At 38.0% G+C, this 17,125-nt stretch overlaps 1 protein-coding gene across 1 annotated transcript in view; it reads left to right on the top strand.

Annotated features, from left to right (window-relative positions):
* Positions 1-17,125, top strand: part of DNAH8 (dynein, axonemal, heavy chain 8) — a 335,359-nt gene that overhangs the window by 46,568 nt on the left and 271,666 nt on the right. The window contains exons 12-16 of the mRNA XM_011944829.1: positions 5,482-5,628; positions 10,633-10,830; positions 13,274-13,350; positions 14,824-14,923; positions 16,077-16,196. Of these exons, the coding sequence (XP_011800219.1) occupies positions 5,482-5,628; positions 10,633-10,830; positions 13,274-13,350; positions 14,824-14,923; positions 16,077-16,196 (642 nt within the window). The remainder of the gene's footprint in view (positions 1-5,481; positions 5,629-10,632; positions 10,831-13,273; positions 13,351-14,823; positions 14,924-16,076; positions 16,197-17,125) is intronic.

Genomic DNA, 17,125 nt, shown 5'->3' with positions numbered 1-17,125 from the left:
CACTGCAACCTTCACTTCCCAGGTTCAAGCAATTCTCCTGTCTCAGCCTCCTGAGTAGATGGGATTACAGATGCGTGCCACCACTCCCAGTTAAGTTTTGTATTTTTAGTAGAGACAGGGTTTCACTATGTTGGCCAGGCTGGTCTTGAACTCCTGACCTCAAGTGATCCTCCTGCCTCAGTCTCCCAAAGTGTTGGGATCACAGGTGTGAGCCACCATGCCTGGCCTCATTTGTTCATTTTAAAATCAGGTTATTTATTTTCTTCCTATTGAGTTGTTTTAGTTCCTTATATGTTTTGGGAATAAACCTCTTATTAGATATATGGTTTGCAAATACTGTCTTCCAGTCTATAGGTTGTCTCTTCACTCTGTTTTCTTTTCTGTGCAAAAGCTTTATAGTTTGATACAATCTCATTTGTTATTTTTGCCTTTGTTTCCTGTACGTTTAGGGTCACATCCAAAAAATCAATGCCAAGTAGCTTTTCCCCAACATTTTCCTCTAGTAATTTTAGAGTTTCAGGTCTTATCTTTACATTTTTAATCAACTTTAAGTTGACTTTTGTATGTCATGTGAAACAATGGTTCAATTTTATTGTTTTGCATGTGGATATCCAGTTTTCCCAAGACCATTTATTGAAGAGACTGCCTTCTCCTCATTGTGTGTTCTTGGCACCTTTGTCAAAGATCAGTTGACCATAATGCATGGATTTATTTCTGGGTTCTCTATTCTGTTTCATTGGTCTATGTGTCTGTTTTTATGCCAGTACCATGCTGTTTTGATTACTGTAGCTTGGTAGTATACACAAATATACTACGGTATAAAATCAGGCAGTGTGATGCCTCCAGCTTTGCAAATTAAAAACCACAATGAAATATCATCTCACATCTGTTAGAATGCCTACTACAGAAAAAGACAAATGATAACAAGTGTTGGTGAGGATGTGCATGCTCTTGGTAGGAATGTAAATTAGTATAGTCATTATGATACATAGTATAGAGGTTCCCCCCAATATTAAAACTAGAACTACCATATGATCCTGCAATGTCATTTCTGGGTAAATATTTAAAGGAAATGATGTAACTGTCTCAAAGAGATATCTGTATTCTTATATTAATTGCAACATTATTCACAATAGCTAAGATATGGAAACAACCTAAGTGCCTGTTGACAGATGAATGGATAAAGAATATGTGGTATATAGGGTATGTATGTATATATATATGCGTTTGTGTGTGTGTGTGCATGGATGCATATATATAATGGAATATTATTCAGTCTTTACAAAGAAGGAAATATTGTCATTTTTGACAACATGGCTGAACTTTATTTCATTATGTTAAGTGAAATAAGCCAGACACAGAAAGACAAATACTGCCTTTTTTCCTCTATATGTAGAATCTAAAAAAGTCAAACTCTTAGAAGCGGAGAGTAGAATGGTGGTTACCAGGGGCTGGAGAGGGATGGCACAATGATGAGATATTGGTGAAAAAGTACAAATATTCAGTTATGCAGGATGAATAAATTCTGGAGATCTAATGTACTGTATGATGACTATAGTTCACAATACCGTTTTGTTTTTGTTTTTTGAGACAAGGTCTGGCTCTATTGCTCAGGCTGGAGTGCACTGGTGCCATCTCAGCTCAATGCAACCTCTGCCTCCTGGGCTCAAGCCATCCTCCTATCTCAGCCTCCCTAGTAGCTGGGACTACAGGCATACACCATGTATTGCATACTTGACATTTGCTAAGAAAGTAGGTCACACCCCCCACCCCGAAAAGTAACTCACACCCCCCACCCCAAAAAGTAACTATGTGAGGTGAGGATATGCTAATTAGCTTGATTTTGGTAAACATTTCACAATGTATACATCTTTTAAAACATCATGTTGTGTACCTTAAATATATACAATTTTTATTTGTCAATTATTCCTCAATAAATCAGGAAAAAAATAAAACTGGAAATACTGAACAAAAAGCAAGTCTGATAGAACTCATCTGTTAAGCATTTTCTTTGTGAAAACATTTTTAATTTTCTGCTTCTCTTTTGTATAATTAAAAATTTTTAATTATGATAAAAATAGCATAAAATTTACCATTTTAACCATACAATTGAGTGACATTAACTACATTCACAATGTTTTGCAGCCATCACTGCTGTCCATTTCAGAACTTTTTCATCATTCTAAACTGAAACTCTGTAGCCATTATATAATTCCCCAAACTCAGGCCAGGCACGGTGGCTCACGCCTGTAATCCCAGCACTTTGGGAGGCTGAGGCAGGCAGATCACCTGAGGTTAGGAGTTTGAGACCAGCCTGGCCAACATGGTGAAACCCTGTCTCTACTAAAAATACAAAAATTAGCCAGGCGTGGTGGCAGTCTCCTGTAGTCCCAGCTACTCAGGAGGCTGAGGCAGGAGAATCACTTGAACCCTGGAGGTGGAGGTTGCAGTGAACCGAGATGGCGCCGTTGCACTCCGGCCTGGGCGACAAGAGCAAAACTCCATCTCAGAAAAAATAAAATAAATAAATAGATTCCCCAAACTCTCTCCCCTAGCCCCTAGTAACTTGTATTGACTGTCTGTCTTTATGAAGTTGCCTACTCTAGGTACCTCAAATGAGTAGAGTTAAACAATATTTGTTTTTTTGTGTCTGGTTTATTTCACTTAGTGTAATATTTTCATCTATGTTCTAGTATGTATCAGAATTTCATTCCCTTTCATGGCTGAGTAATATATTCCATTGTATGTATAGCCCATATATTTTTATCCATTCCTCTGCTGATGCACATTTGGTTTGTTACTACCTTTTGGCTATTGTGAATTATGTGGTTATGAACATTGGTGTGTAAGTATCTGTTTGAGTCCCTGCTATCAGTTCTGCTGGGTGTATTCCTAGAAGGAAATTGTTGGGTCATATGGTAATTCTATGTTTAACTTTTTGGGTTCCTGCCAAACAGTTTTCCACAGTGGCTGCACCATTTTACATTCCCACCAGCAATGCAGGAGGGTTCCAATTTCTACATTTCCTTCCTAACACTTTTTATTTTCTATCATTTTGATAACAGCCATTCTAATGTGTATGGAGTGAAGTGACATCTCATTGTGGTTTTGATTTGCTTTCCCTAGTGGCTAGTGATGGCTGAGCATCTTTTCATATGCTTATTGGCCCTTCGTACATCTTTGCAGAAATATTTACTTAGGCCCTTTATCCATTTTTGAATTGGGTTGTTTGGTTTCTTTTGGTGGTGGTTGTTGAGTTGTAGGATTTCTTTATATATTCTGGATATTAATTCCTTATCATATATATGCTTTGCAAATATACTATTGCTTATTTATTTATTTTACTTGTTCACTTTGAGACAAAGCCTCACTCTGTCACCCAGGCTGGAGTGCAGTAGCATGATCAAGCTCACTGTGTCCTTGACCTCCTGGGCTCAAGGGATCCTCCCACCTTTGCCTCCTAAGTAGCTGGGACCACGGGTGCATGCCATCACACCTGGGTAATTTTTTTATTATTGTAGAGACAAGGTTTTGCTGTGTTTCTCAGGTGGTCTCAAACTCCTGAGCTTAAGCAATCATCCTGCCTTTGCCTCCCAAAGTGGTGGGATTACAGGCATGAGCCACTACACCTGGCCTGTTTATTAAAAAAACTATTTGACTATACTTCCTATTTCTTTTTGAGTCAGTTTTAGTAAGTTGATATTCTTGGGGAATTTCCCCAAATTGTCTAAAATTTGTAATTTATTGACTTAATGTTGATAATATTCTCTTACTAATCTTTGTCTTACTATATAAGATGTCCTCTTATTTGCTAATATTCTTTATCTTCTTTCTGTTTTCCAAATCATTCTTGCTCCCCTCATTCCCAGATTCAAAACAACTTATCATCTTCCTAGGAGTTTCTCATTTCTGTTGTTTTTATTATTACTTGCAGGATTCCATGTTTTCCTCTAGAGTTTCTCTTACGTTATTTTTGGGAATAGGAGTCAGAAATTACTCCCCCCAAGTTTGCCAATTGGCAGGAACCATAACTCTTTACATAGAATTTAGCAATGTAGTCTCATTATTCTTTTAAGATCCTCAAGATTACTAGCCATTTACTGACTGAATTAGAAATGGGAACTTGATTTTCTTAATTCTAGTTCAATGTTTCTATTACATCTGAAATGTTTTTAGGAAACTTTCAGTGTATACTTTTTAGGAATAGTTTTTATATGAGTTGGAGGAAACAATGAGAATTGTTATTCAGAATCTTATCTGAGAACTGTTATTCAGAGCCAACCCATTAAAAAATTTTTTTTATTATACTTTAAGTTCTGGGATACATGTGCAGAACGTGCAGGTTTGTTACATAGGTATTCACATGCCATGGTGGTTTGCTGCACCCGCCAACCTGTCATCTACATTGGGTATTTTTCCTAATGCTCTCCCTCCCCTAGCCCCCTAAAGCCAACTCGTTTTTGTTGAATGAGTGAAAAATAATCAGATACCTCAATGAGAGCAATGAGAATTGTTTTGGAGATTGTGATAGAGGAAAGAATGAGACCAATTATTCTCAAATCTGAATATTTATAGGAATCACTATAGGAGAACTAGTTAAAAATGTAGACTTCTGAGTCTCACTTGCAGAAATTCTGATTTAGTGGCTTCATTGGGCAGAATAACGGCCCCCAAAGATGTCTGTGTGCTTATCCTCAGAACATATCCATAGGTTATGTTACATATGGCAAGGGGTAATTAAGGTTGCAGGTGGAATTAAAGTGCTGATCAGCTGATATGGGGATTACCGAAGTGGGCCCAATGTTTAAGGGTTCTTATATGGACGAGAGGAGGCAGAAGAGTCAGAATCTGAGAAATGGCGTTATGATAAAGATTTGGCTGGCTACTGATGGTTTCAAAAAAATTTAACATGACAAAAAAGATTTGGTGTTTAGGAAATGTTAGCTTGACATGATAGTTAATTCCTACTGTACTCAGCAACCATATTCTCTTTTTTATTTCTATTACGTTCACAAACCAGACTAGTGTATCTGTAGTCAAATAATTAGGATTTCAGCAATGTACTCATCAAAGACTTTATGACTTTCTTTTGGAAAAATGATTGTCAGATGATAGCTTTGTATGACAGAAACTTCATATTTTATATACCTGTGCATAAAGAATGCTCATTCTAAGATGGATGCGAACTGAATAGCGATATCTTGATAGATAATTTCTGGACCTCTTGGGAGTTCTAATTAGTCATGAACATGTAAAAACAAATAGTATATGGTGTGCTTTGATGTAGGATAAGAGTTAAAGGAAAACAGTGAGGATGAAGAAAAGTGAGGTTGAAATGAGGATGAAAATATGGTATAAATAAAAATACTATATAGATTTTCACAGTTTGATCAGTTCTGTGTGAGGGTAGAGTTTTTGAATTTTTGATTCCTGAACAAATGTCTCGCTTTCTTTTCCCCGTTTCTTTTACTTTTCTTGTAGGATTGCATTTTTCTCTTCAAGGAATATCAGACATCTTTTCATAAAACAAGGAAACAGATTTTAGAATCCTCAGGGGAAAAGTCTTTTGAGGTTTCAGAAATGTATATATTTGGAAAATTTGAAGCTTTTTGCAAACGACTGGAGAAGGTAAGCATTATGCAGTCATCATACCCCACTCCACACCACACCTTTTTGGTGATTTTGTATTTTATGTAGTGCCATTGAGAATTATTGTTCCTGATCTCTTGTCTCACTATTGTTATGACTCGTCTAATATTACTTACAGGTCACTGCATTTTATTATAACTTATTTTTTCATTCCTGGTTACTGCCTTATGCCAGTAACACAAGCGCTATGGTCAACTTTCACATCTCTCAAGACCTCAATTTACCTCTACCTATGGAACTTCAGCTTAAAAGGCTCTGCTCTTAACAATTATATTAGGCTGAGAAAAAGTATGAGATGAAATACCTGCAAAGCCTGGTGGAAGTCGGTGGTTGTGGAATCTCTGGATGTATAAGCATGTCCTCTTTCTGAGCCAGTGTATATGGTGTGGGTGATATCTTTGCCGGACAGACGTAGGTTTGATTCATTTATTAGGACTGGTTGGGAAGGAGTGACATTATTTCGGGGGATATAGGCCAGCCCATATCAGCGACTTCTTGGAGTCATCCTTTGAAAAGTATGTAAAGATCTCATTTAGGTATTCTTCCCCCAACTTCGCTAGTTCCCTGGATCCTGCTAGTATTTAGAATCTTGTTCATCATTTGTTGGAAAGTAATGCGGGACATTACGTAGGTTGAAGACCTAGACATGTTTGGAAGCCTATTTTTATTAGTAACTTCCTGATCAAGCCAGGACAGGAAAGTATGAGTAATGAACAGAACCAAGTTGCTGAGTGGGATCCTTCATACATACTTCTTTGATGCTGTTTTTTTCAATTTGTTTCTTTAACAGCTTTATTGAGACATAATTAATATACTATACTATTTACCCACTTAAACTGTACAAGTCAATGTTTTCTAGAATATTCACAGGGCTGTGCAGTCATTACCACAATCTAATTTTAGAACATTTGCACTACCACTAAAAGAAACCTTGTGTCCATTATCAGTCATACCCCATTCTCTCCTCTCCCCAGTTTTAAGTAACCACTGATCCACTTTCTCTATAGATGTACCTATTCTGGACATTTCGTATAAGTGGAATCATACAATATGTGGTCTTTTGTGGCTACTTTCACTTAGCATGATGTTTTCAAAGCTCATCTATATTATACCTTTTTTTTTTTTTTTAGACGGAGTCTCGCTCTGTCATCCAGGCTGGAGTGTGCAGTGGCGTGATCTCTGCTCACTGCAAGCTCTGCCTCCCCGGTTCACGCCATTCTCTTGCCTCAGCCTCCCGAGTAGCTGGGACTACAGGCGCTTGCCACCGCGCCTGGCTAATTTTTTGTATTATACCATTTTTTAGAACTTCATTCCATTCATCATTGAATATTCCATTGTACGGATAATATCACAGTTTATTTTTCTACTCATCAGTTGATGGACATTACGATTATTTCCTCTTTTTGGCTATTATGAATAATATTGCTATGAACATTTGTGTACAAGAGTTTGTGTAGGCATATGTTGTCATTTTTCTTGGGTATATGTGCAGAAGCAGAATTGCTAGGTCATATGGCAATCCATGTTTAACTTTTTGTTGATAACCCCAACTAACTAGCAAAGTATGAGGTTTATGATTTCTTCACATCCTTGCCAACACTTGTTATTACCGGTCCATTCTACTGGGTATGAAGTGGTATCTCATTGAGGTTTTGATTTTTACTTCCCTGATTGCTAATGATGTGGAGCATCTTTTCATGTGCTTTTGCCCATTTGTATATCTTCTTTGAAAAAACATCTATTCAAATTCTTTGCATATATTTAACTGAGTTATTTGTCTTTTTTTTGCTGAGTTGTAGGAGTGCTTTATATATGCTGGGTATAACTTCCTTATCAGATATATGATTTACAAGTATTTTCTCTTATTTTTGGGTTATCTTTTCACTTTCTTGATGGTGTCCTTTGAAGTATGATAGTTTTTAATTTTAATGAAGTTCAATGTATCACATTTTTCTTTGTTTTCCTTGTGTTTTTGATGTCATATCTAAGGAACTGTTGTATGGGGCTGTTTTATGCACAACAGATTTTAAAAAACATTTTGTTTTTATTTACTAAATTAAAAAAATTGAGATGGGGTCCTGTTGTTTTACTCAGGCTGGAGTGCAGTGGCGTGATCACAGCTCACTTTGGCCTTGAACTCCTCAGCCTCCTGAGTAGCTGGGACTACAGGCATGTACCATCATGCCTAGCTAATTAAATTTTTGTTTTTTTTGTAGAGATGGGGTCTTGCTATGTTGATGAGCTGGTCTTGAACTCCTGGCCTCAAGCAGTCCTCCTTCCTCAGCCTCCCAAAGTGCAGAATTATAGGCATGAGCCACTGTGCTCAGCCAATAGGGATTTTTGGGGGGCAAATGTTCAATTAGGCTACTAGTACAAGTCAAATTAATACACAGGTCTCACTGGTTAGGACAAAGATGCTTAATGTTCTGACTCCACTAGAGCATAAACCTGGAGGTGGGTCTCGGTTACCCTTATTTTCCACGAGCCAGAACCCTTGCCAACCTGGGTGCCGTTTTGAAATTGGTAGTTTCAGGACTCAACCTTATTAGTGGTAAAGATGTTTGGGGGTGGGTCTAATGCTGATAGAATGGTCATCCGTCTGTGAAATAGCAGCCCAGGAATTCCTCTGACGCTAGAGGAAGTGGCCTGTAATGACCAGCTGCATCAGCTGCACCCACTCTGGTCTCTGGAGAAGCCATGCCTCTGGTTTGAAGAATACAACTTCAGGCCACAAGTGCTCAGGAACCAGAGCTGAGGTAGCACCCCCTAGAGGCCTTACCTGAAATGCATCCTGATTGCTAGGTTGTCCCAACTCCCTTGTGCTAAGAACCCCTTGACAGACTAGCATCTTTCCCATTGGATAATTGGTGGATATCGGTGTCCACTCTCAAACGTGGGGCTGTCAAACTTAGCCCTGAAGTGTGTCCAGGATTTTACATAATCCACAAGAGATGGTTACTGAGCTGCCTAGGTGGGCTTCCTCTGATGAGTAGGGTATGGAAGGGGCCACTGTTTGACTACCCTTGTGAACTCTTAATAGATGAAGAGGAGAGCCAGAAGGGTGCACTAAGAGCCTATTAGGGAAAGCTGAGATTTGAAGTCAGAATGACCAAGTGGCAAAGTCAAAGGGCAGACAAAACTGAGGTTGGGGTTGCAGAGCTGAGATTTCAGAGTTAGGCAGATATGTTGGGGCCCTTCGAGGAGTAAGTGAAGAAGGCTCTAGTATGTCAGCGTTAGGATGTCTGAAACACACCTTTTTATGACAGGTATAGACTTGATGGTGCATTGAGTCCTAAATAGCCAGAATGAAATGTGTACAATAGTCTTTGTTTCTTCCTCTTCCTGCCATGTAAATTTTGGTGAATATTGGTGTTTCCCAGAGCTCTATCTTCAGTTTTTTTTTCTTCTCACCCTGAACATTTGCGGGAGAGAAGAGAAAAGGTAGAGAGCTGGTATTGCTGGGGGAGATTTGAGGATCTGGAGCTAGTACGTGAGGTAAGGTCTCCACTCATGGTGACGCCGAGATGAGGGAATCACAGCAAGTTGAGAACTGGAAAGGGTGCAAGGTTGGTGAGCCAGAGGAGAGACTATATATTGGTGGTGAGTACTGAGTGATTGAACATTGATAGAGAGATGTTGAAAAAGTCAGGGCCAGGACAAACTAGCAGGAGCATGGTCTTGGTTGATTCCCACAGCTGGCTTTATGTTGCTCTGTGTGGTATGGGGACAGAGGGTCCACTGGCTAAGTTTGAAGGGCAAGCATGGGACTGACCACCATGTCTGCCTCAGATGACCCCTCATCCAACCAGTCAACAAAATAGAGGACGTGTTAGTGACAGGAATTTTGTCCCGGTCTCTGGCTGTTGGAGCCAGGTGGTAGAGTAATGAGGTAAGGGTAAAGGAAACAGTCTTAGCAGGTTAGAATAACAGAGTAACTCAGTAGTAGTTTGCTTTTTGCTCTTTAAAGTAGTTGAGTGGAGCACATGTGTTAGGAGGAGACTCAGACAGTTCCTGTGTTTATATAGAGCATGCACAACATGCTGTAAATCCCAGTGGCCTGTATTTCCTCCACATTTGCAGTGGCTTCTAGGATGATAATAGTTTTTGGAAGTGTATGGAAATAGTGGAGTAAGAGCAACAGTTGCTTTGAAAATAGTCCTTCTGGGTGACCATACACGGGGATTCATGTGAATTCTGCTGGCTGTGTAGGAGGATCAGTGGTGTTATCTTTATGGTGTGTGTGGTATTTGGAAGATTCTCTGCAAACAGGTTTATTTCCTTTCTGGCCTTTGGACAAAGGGGTCAGCCCTGGAGAGGATTGAGCATTGTTCTCTAAAGCAGAAGTCAAAATGGGGAAGAGTAAGGAGTAGCCTGTGGACATGAGTTTTTTGTTTGTTTGTTTTGGTGAAGCAGGTGGTGTTAGGTTGAGACAAAGGCAGCCATTTCTGAAATAAAGTCCATTGTGAGGGTTTCCCAGGTCTCATCACCGGTGGGGAATGATTGCTGCCATTATTCAAGCTTCTTGGGCCAGTCTTTTACCTGAACGCAGGCGTCAAAGAGGGAACACAGGTGGATATGTGCCAATGTTAATTGTCAGAACTATAGTGAGGGCCAAAAAGCAGGGTAGAACTTCTGAGTCCAGTAATCCAGTGAAATGATTTTCAGAAAATCCTCAAGAGACCGCAGAATGAAGCTGTTTCGTCAAGTTCCCTGCCAACCTTGAAAGAAAAGGTGATTAAACTCTGAAAAAGGTTGTGAAGTCTCTCTAGATATGATATAACATCTTTTGTCTTAGTCTAAGAAGTAAGAATGACGGATGACAGATTTGTCTTCTGTTTTATCTCCTCTGGTTGGTGTTAGCTAAATTATTCTAGGTCCTGTTTAATGGTTTGTGTTTTATATCAATGATTCATTAAGAGCTTATTTTAGGGAAGTTGCCTACTATCTCATTTAAAAAAACAAAATAACATTTCTCTTTTTAAGATTACAGAAATGATAACTGTTGTGCAAACATACTCAACCTTGAGTAATTCTACCATAGAAGGAATAGATATTATGGCAATAAAATTCAGAAATATATACCAAGGGGTTAAGAAAAAGCAATATGACATTCTGGATCCAAGAAGGACAGAGTTTGACACAGATTTCTTAGAATTCATGACCAAAATCAATGGTTTAGAGGTAAGTAATTATACCTAATTTTTACTTAGTAAAGCTGAAAAGTAGTCGATAGTACTATCCAGTACTTTTTGTAAATATTTACATATGATGTTTCTATATTTATGATTTAAGTTCCTCTTTCACATTGATCAAACATATTTGCAGTGTAACTTTTAAACTACTCCACTAAAGGTTTTGTTTTTTTAATGAATAATGAACATATTTAATAAAAGACATCAGAGAATAACTAGAAGCCCAAAGGGCTTTTATAGCTAGGATTCTTTTTTTTTTTGAGATGGAGTCTTACTCTGTCACCCAGGCTGGAGTGCAGTGGAGCGATCTCGGTTCACTGCAACCTCCACCTCCTAAGTTCAAGTGATTCTCCTGCCTCAGCCTCCTGAGTAGCTGAGATTACAGGCACGTGCCACCACGCCCGATTAATTTTTGTATTTTTTGTAGAGACAGGATTTCGCCATGTTGGCCAGGCAGGTCTTGAACTCCTGACCTCAGGTGATTCATCCACCTCAGCCTCCCGAAGTGCTGGGATTATAGGTATGAGCCACTGCACCTGGTCTCATTTTTAATTTACATTAAAAGTTGTATTTGATTCTTGTGCTAAGGAGCCAATATTATTTTTCCAGCTCAAGAGAGAATTTGTAAACGTTATTCTTTATCAAGTGTGATAAGATTTGAGAACAGATTAGGAAGATGGATCACTCTCCCTGTGGCCTTATGCTTTATGCCTACATTCTGTCTGCTGCTATAGAGGGCAGCTCTGAAGAGGCGTTCCTATCCTGTGTGTCATAGATTAAGGGACACCAGATGGATGACGGGTAGTCAGAAAGTATGTCAGATGAGACTGTAAGATGTTTTTCTCTCACCTCTTGGGCTATAAGACCTCAGTTACTCTCTACTGTTAACTGAAACTACTGTTAACCTACATTTAGCCCAAAGGAATGGTCTCCTCTTGCTGCAGAATTTCCTGGAGACACAAGCAGGGATAAGAATACACTTTGTACACTTTTTAAGTCTGATATCCTTGCCATGAAAGTGTGAAAAATCAGATGTTTTCCTCATATATTTAAAAAATTCTTTTAAAACTACATTGCATGTAACCTGGGCAATATAAATACATAAGAAAGATCCTAAAATTCTACCACTCTAACGATAACACGTTTTGTTTTTGGCATGGATTTCCTTTCAGTTTTTGAAAGTTAGACTCTTTGATGCCAAGATATATTATATTTTAATTATTACTTTTAGTGTCTGGCTGGTTAGGTAGGGTGGAGTTTGCTTCTAAAATGCTTCGAAAGTTAAATCCTTATGGCAATGGGAATTTTTGAAAAACTTGTTATCTCTTAAATTCTTTTTATGATTTATTAAGAAAGATCATATGTTATAAAGGCTTTATTGTGGTCTTAGATTCAAATTTTAGCTTTCCGTAAATTTAGAGCAATATTAACCTTTTAATAGTTAAATAATTTACTTGAGGCATCAGTGTTTTAATTTTTCTTCCTTTTCCAATGTTTGATTCCTGGGTGTGGTATATATTAATAGACCATACCAATATGATCTGTATATACAAATGATTTGCAAAGAATGGTTCAGTTCCATCTTTTGGGTACCGGGAGTTTGGAGTTCACTGTTAGGGATGGTGGGAATATTTATTTATTTATTTATTTTTATTTTTATAGAGACGGATTCTTGCTATGTTGCCCAGGCTGGTCTTCAACTCCTGGCCTCAAGCAATCCTCCCATCTCCCCCCACAAAAGTGCTAAGATTACAGGCATGAGCCACCACTCTGGGCCAATGGTGGGACTCTTGAAAGAACATTTTCTACTTCTTGTACTTCCTTAGCAGTAGTAAAGAGGTTTCTGAGAGCAGCAATGTCAGAAAATGCCATCTGCTGACCCTGGTGTCTATAGCGTCATTATACTATTCTACCTGAAGTTCTGTATATCCCAAAGAAAAATGCTTGTAAGGGACCTTCACTCCTTTTGTAAATTCTCTGGATCAGAAATATCCGATTGGTAATAACCTGCAAAGGCAAACCACATGTCACTTTAATTTTTCTAGTAGTCACATGAATAAAAGTAAAAAGAAGCAGGTGAAATTAATTTTAATACTCTATTCAACCCAATGTGTTAAATATTTTAAGAGGTCATTAATATAAAATCATTAATGAGATATATTGTATTCTCTTTTTTGTACTAAGTCTTTGAAATCTGGCATGTATTTTACATTTACAGACATCTTGCGTCTACGTAGTGACATTTCAAGTGCTCAATAGCCACAGGTGGCCAAAGTCCATCATACTGAATGATGCAGTTCTTGATACTTAGATGGTAGATGTGTTTGAGGCTTGGGGCTATCTTAATTCTGTAGGAAAGGCATTAACTGTTGTTAAACAAAACCAGTGTCTTTAACACCAAAAATCATTTAAATATTAATATTTTATTTTAGGTACAAATACAGGCATTTATGAACAGTAGTTTTGGGAAAATCTTATCTTCTCAGCAGGCTCTTCAGCTACTTCAAAGGTATGTGTAACACTTTAAGCAGTGTAGTTTCTAGGGGGGATAACTTTAAATCTGAAAATACAATTTCAAATTAAAATGTTGTTGGAAATCTCTCCTATATAAACCTTAAAACTTACAAACATAAACCTTTCAATTACCACTAAATAGACTGGTAAAAATTTGAAATAAAGAATGATATGTTCTAATTGCATTTTTTTGGTAGCAGAAAGTCTTTCAACAAGAAAATGAAATTATTTATCATGTTTCCCCTCCCTGCCCCCAGCCATGTAATATGTTGGGGGTTAATTTTATAGGTATTGTTGGAAAGGGAACAAATAATGTTTACTGCTACATACTGAAAGAATTTCTGAAAGTGAGACTATCTAAGAGTAATAGATTCCAAAACTTGCCATTTTCCCTCCTGAGGGCTCCTGCACCTTAAAAAAGAATTGTGTATACTTAAGATGTACAACGTGATATTTTTATATATATAGTGAAATGGTTACTACAACCAAGCCAAATAACGTATTCATCATCTCACTGAGTTATCTGTCCCCCACATTTTTCTGTGGTATGAGCAGCTGAAATCTTCTCTCCTTTAGCTTCCTTTCCCTCCATCCTAAGAGCACTACTCTCTCAAAGGGTGGGGAATCCCAGATTAGAGGACTGAGTGGGACTAGAAACCTTTCCCTTTCAGCACAGAGAGGGCTCAAGACCTGTGTCAGGAATGCTTGTGGAGCTCTTCCCTGACAGCCAGCGGATCTAGGGTTGGGTCTGGCTTTGCATAGTACCACGGCTGTAATGATGGAGACCTGGTGAGACCATTGTAAAAAAAGTCAAAACAGAAATAACATGATTTTGACATGTGACAGTACTGCACAGATGGCAGGTACCATTTTCTTGGCGACTTCTGTCTCTGTCTCTCTCTCTGTCTCTTTCTCTCTCTTTTTTCCTGTAGTATGCTGGTGTCAATTCATTTTATTACCAGAATATTGTAGTTTTTAGTATTTCCTGTGTGTCATTCAGTCTCTGAGCAGAAGTGACATTTAGTGACAAAGTTGTTTTTATGATTATGGTTATATGGTTATATGGAATTACATGGAATTAACACTGGCAGAAGGTGAGTCAATGTGTTCTCTTCCATCTTTGCTAAACCATTTCCTCACTCATCGTGTAATCCATTTGTCAGTTTCTCTTGCTTGAATTCCCAGACTTGTCTAGGTCTCTCTTAGTTATAGGCATTTCTGACCCATTTGTAATTTAAATAATTATTTTGGTTACTCTCGACAGATGTCTGTCTTTTCCATAAGATAATTGTAGGTTCCAGGAGAGCTAGGACTGTACCTCCTATCTTGTTCATTGCTTTATCCTAGGACAATGAATGAGGGCTGGTATGAATATTTGTCAAATGAATGAATGGATATTTACTATGACAGCAGTTCTTAAGTATATTTCTCATTTAGTTTTTAATTATTCAGCTTCAATTGCTTTTAGATTTCAGAAGCTGAACATTCCCTGTCTTCGATCAGAAATAAACCACACAATTGAGCGTATTCTTCAGTACTATGTGGCTGAACTCGATGCTACTAAGAAGGCAAGTGGCATGTTTACAAATAAAACAGTACATTAGCACAAAAAGAAAAAAAAATCAAAATATTTGCCGTCATTGTCTCATGCCAAGCTTTTCAGAGTGATTCTTTCACTGCTAAGGAGCACTGATGCTCCCTTCTGGGTGGGAAGGTGCTTGACAGCGTATATTGCTGGACAGCCAGATTTACACCTCTTTGCTCTGAACTGTCTTGCCAGTTATCCCACCATCATTTATTGAATAAGAAGTCCTTTCCTCATTGCTTGTTTTTGTCATTATTGAGTATGTACCCAAAGGAATAAATCGTTCTGTCATAAAGACACACACACGCATATGTTCCTTGCAGCACTGTTCACAATAGCAGAGACATGGAATCAACCCAAATGCCCATCAGTGGTAGACTAGATAAAGAAAAGGTGGTAGATAAAAAAGAACGAGATCATGTCCTTTGCAGGAATATGGATGAAGCTAGAGGCTATTATCCTAAGCCAACTAGAGCAGGAACAGAAAACCAGATACCACATGTTCTCACTTATAAGTGGGAGCTTACTGAGTACATATGGACACAAAGAAGGGAACAGTAGACACTGGGGCCTACTGGAGGGTGGGAGAAGGGAGAGGATCAGAAAAAGTAACTAATGGACACTAAGTTTAACACCTGGGTGATGAAAAAATCTGTACAACTAATCCCCATGACATGAGTTTGCCTATATAACAAACAAACAGGTAACCCTGAACTTAAAAATAAAAGTTAAAAAAACTATCTTATTGCGACCGTTTTCTGGTGTGTGTATAGCAAAGCCCGTTTAAGTTAGTATTTTTACCTATAGAAATATGGGCTCTAGATACTATTATGACAGGTACTAATATTATGCAGCTATGTGCTCCTTTTGAATACCTCCTTGAACTTTGGGATAAGGGCAGAAAAAAAATACATGTAATAGGAAATAAAGGTGAAGAGAAAATTAAGTGTCGTATATGGGCAACATCATTGTCTCAAAGTCTCAGGTTACCTCGGATGTGCGTTTACATATTTATTGACTACCTACTGTATATAAAATGTGAATAATGATGAAACAATACAAAGGTAACTGTATATATTTTTTTGCCTTCTCCCTTGTATTGAATTCAAACATTAACACCAGATTTTTAATTACAGCTTTATCATTCTCAGAAAGACGACCCCCCTCTTGCTCGCAACATGCCCCCGATAGCAGGAAAAATACTCTGGGTGAGACAGCTCTATCGCCGTATAAGTGAGCCCATCAATTATTTCTTTGTAAGCCAATAATTAAATTTTAATATATGGATTTTAATATAACAAATATATTGTATCCTATAATATTCGTGTCCACTAAAGTAGCCAACGAAGAGCCAATACTTTTATCAGAAAAGGAAAATTTAGTTTGTAAATATAGTTGAGAGAGACAAAGTCAATTCCTTCAGGTTCAGTAGATAAACCAGTCTAATTACAGTTATCTCAAAGTCAGTGAATCTTATAATTTTATGTCTTTTAATAACACAGGACACCTTGTAAAGCCTTTAAAAAAATAAAAATAAAAAATTTGAAAACACAGTAAAGTATAGGCCTGGCACGGAAGCTTACTTCTGTGTATGGGCAGATAGGTCACTGATACATACTCAGTGAAGGTGGAGATAAACCCAAAGACTGTATTCCTGTGTGAAGAACTGCCACTGAGAGCGGAATATAATACAGTTGATTCATTCTCTGTGTCCTTGAGATTATTAGAGTTCTGAAAAACAGGACGGTCTTGGGCCCTGTTGGCATTCTGAAACTACCAGTTTGTCTTTTCTTTGTCCTTGTTATTTTCTTAAATTTTATTTAAGAGACAGAGTCAGAAGGCAGAGTTGGTTTGCCTGATCTCATGTCTTTTGCTTATAGAACAGCATAACTACAAAACAGTAGTTTTGCAAGTAATTGTATTATTTAAGCATTATTAAATATGAAGATTCTGTTGTTTCTCTTTTGCTGCTATCATTTGTGTCATTGTTCTGAATATTAAAAAAAAATTAAAACCCTGAGTCCCTACTCGGGGGACTCAGTTGCTGATTGACTTTGTGGTGGGAGGGCCCTGTTTGACATGTGAATCGAAACCTAAATTTTTTGATTTTTACCTTAAGAAATTTTATTTGGCCGGGCGCGGTGGCTCAAGCCTGTAATCCCAGCACTTTGGGAGGCCGAGACGG

Source organism: Colobus angolensis, unplaced genomic scaffold (genome assembly GCF_000951035.1).
Source record: "Colobus angolensis palliatus isolate OR3802 unplaced genomic scaffold, Cang.pa_1.0 Scaffold105, whole genome shotgun sequence".
Taxonomy (NCBI): Eukaryota; Metazoa; Chordata; class Mammalia; order Primates; family Cercopithecidae; genus Colobus; species Colobus angolensis.
The sequence above is the reverse complement of the archived record's forward strand: the minus strand, read 5'-3'. Positions and strand labels throughout refer to the sequence as shown.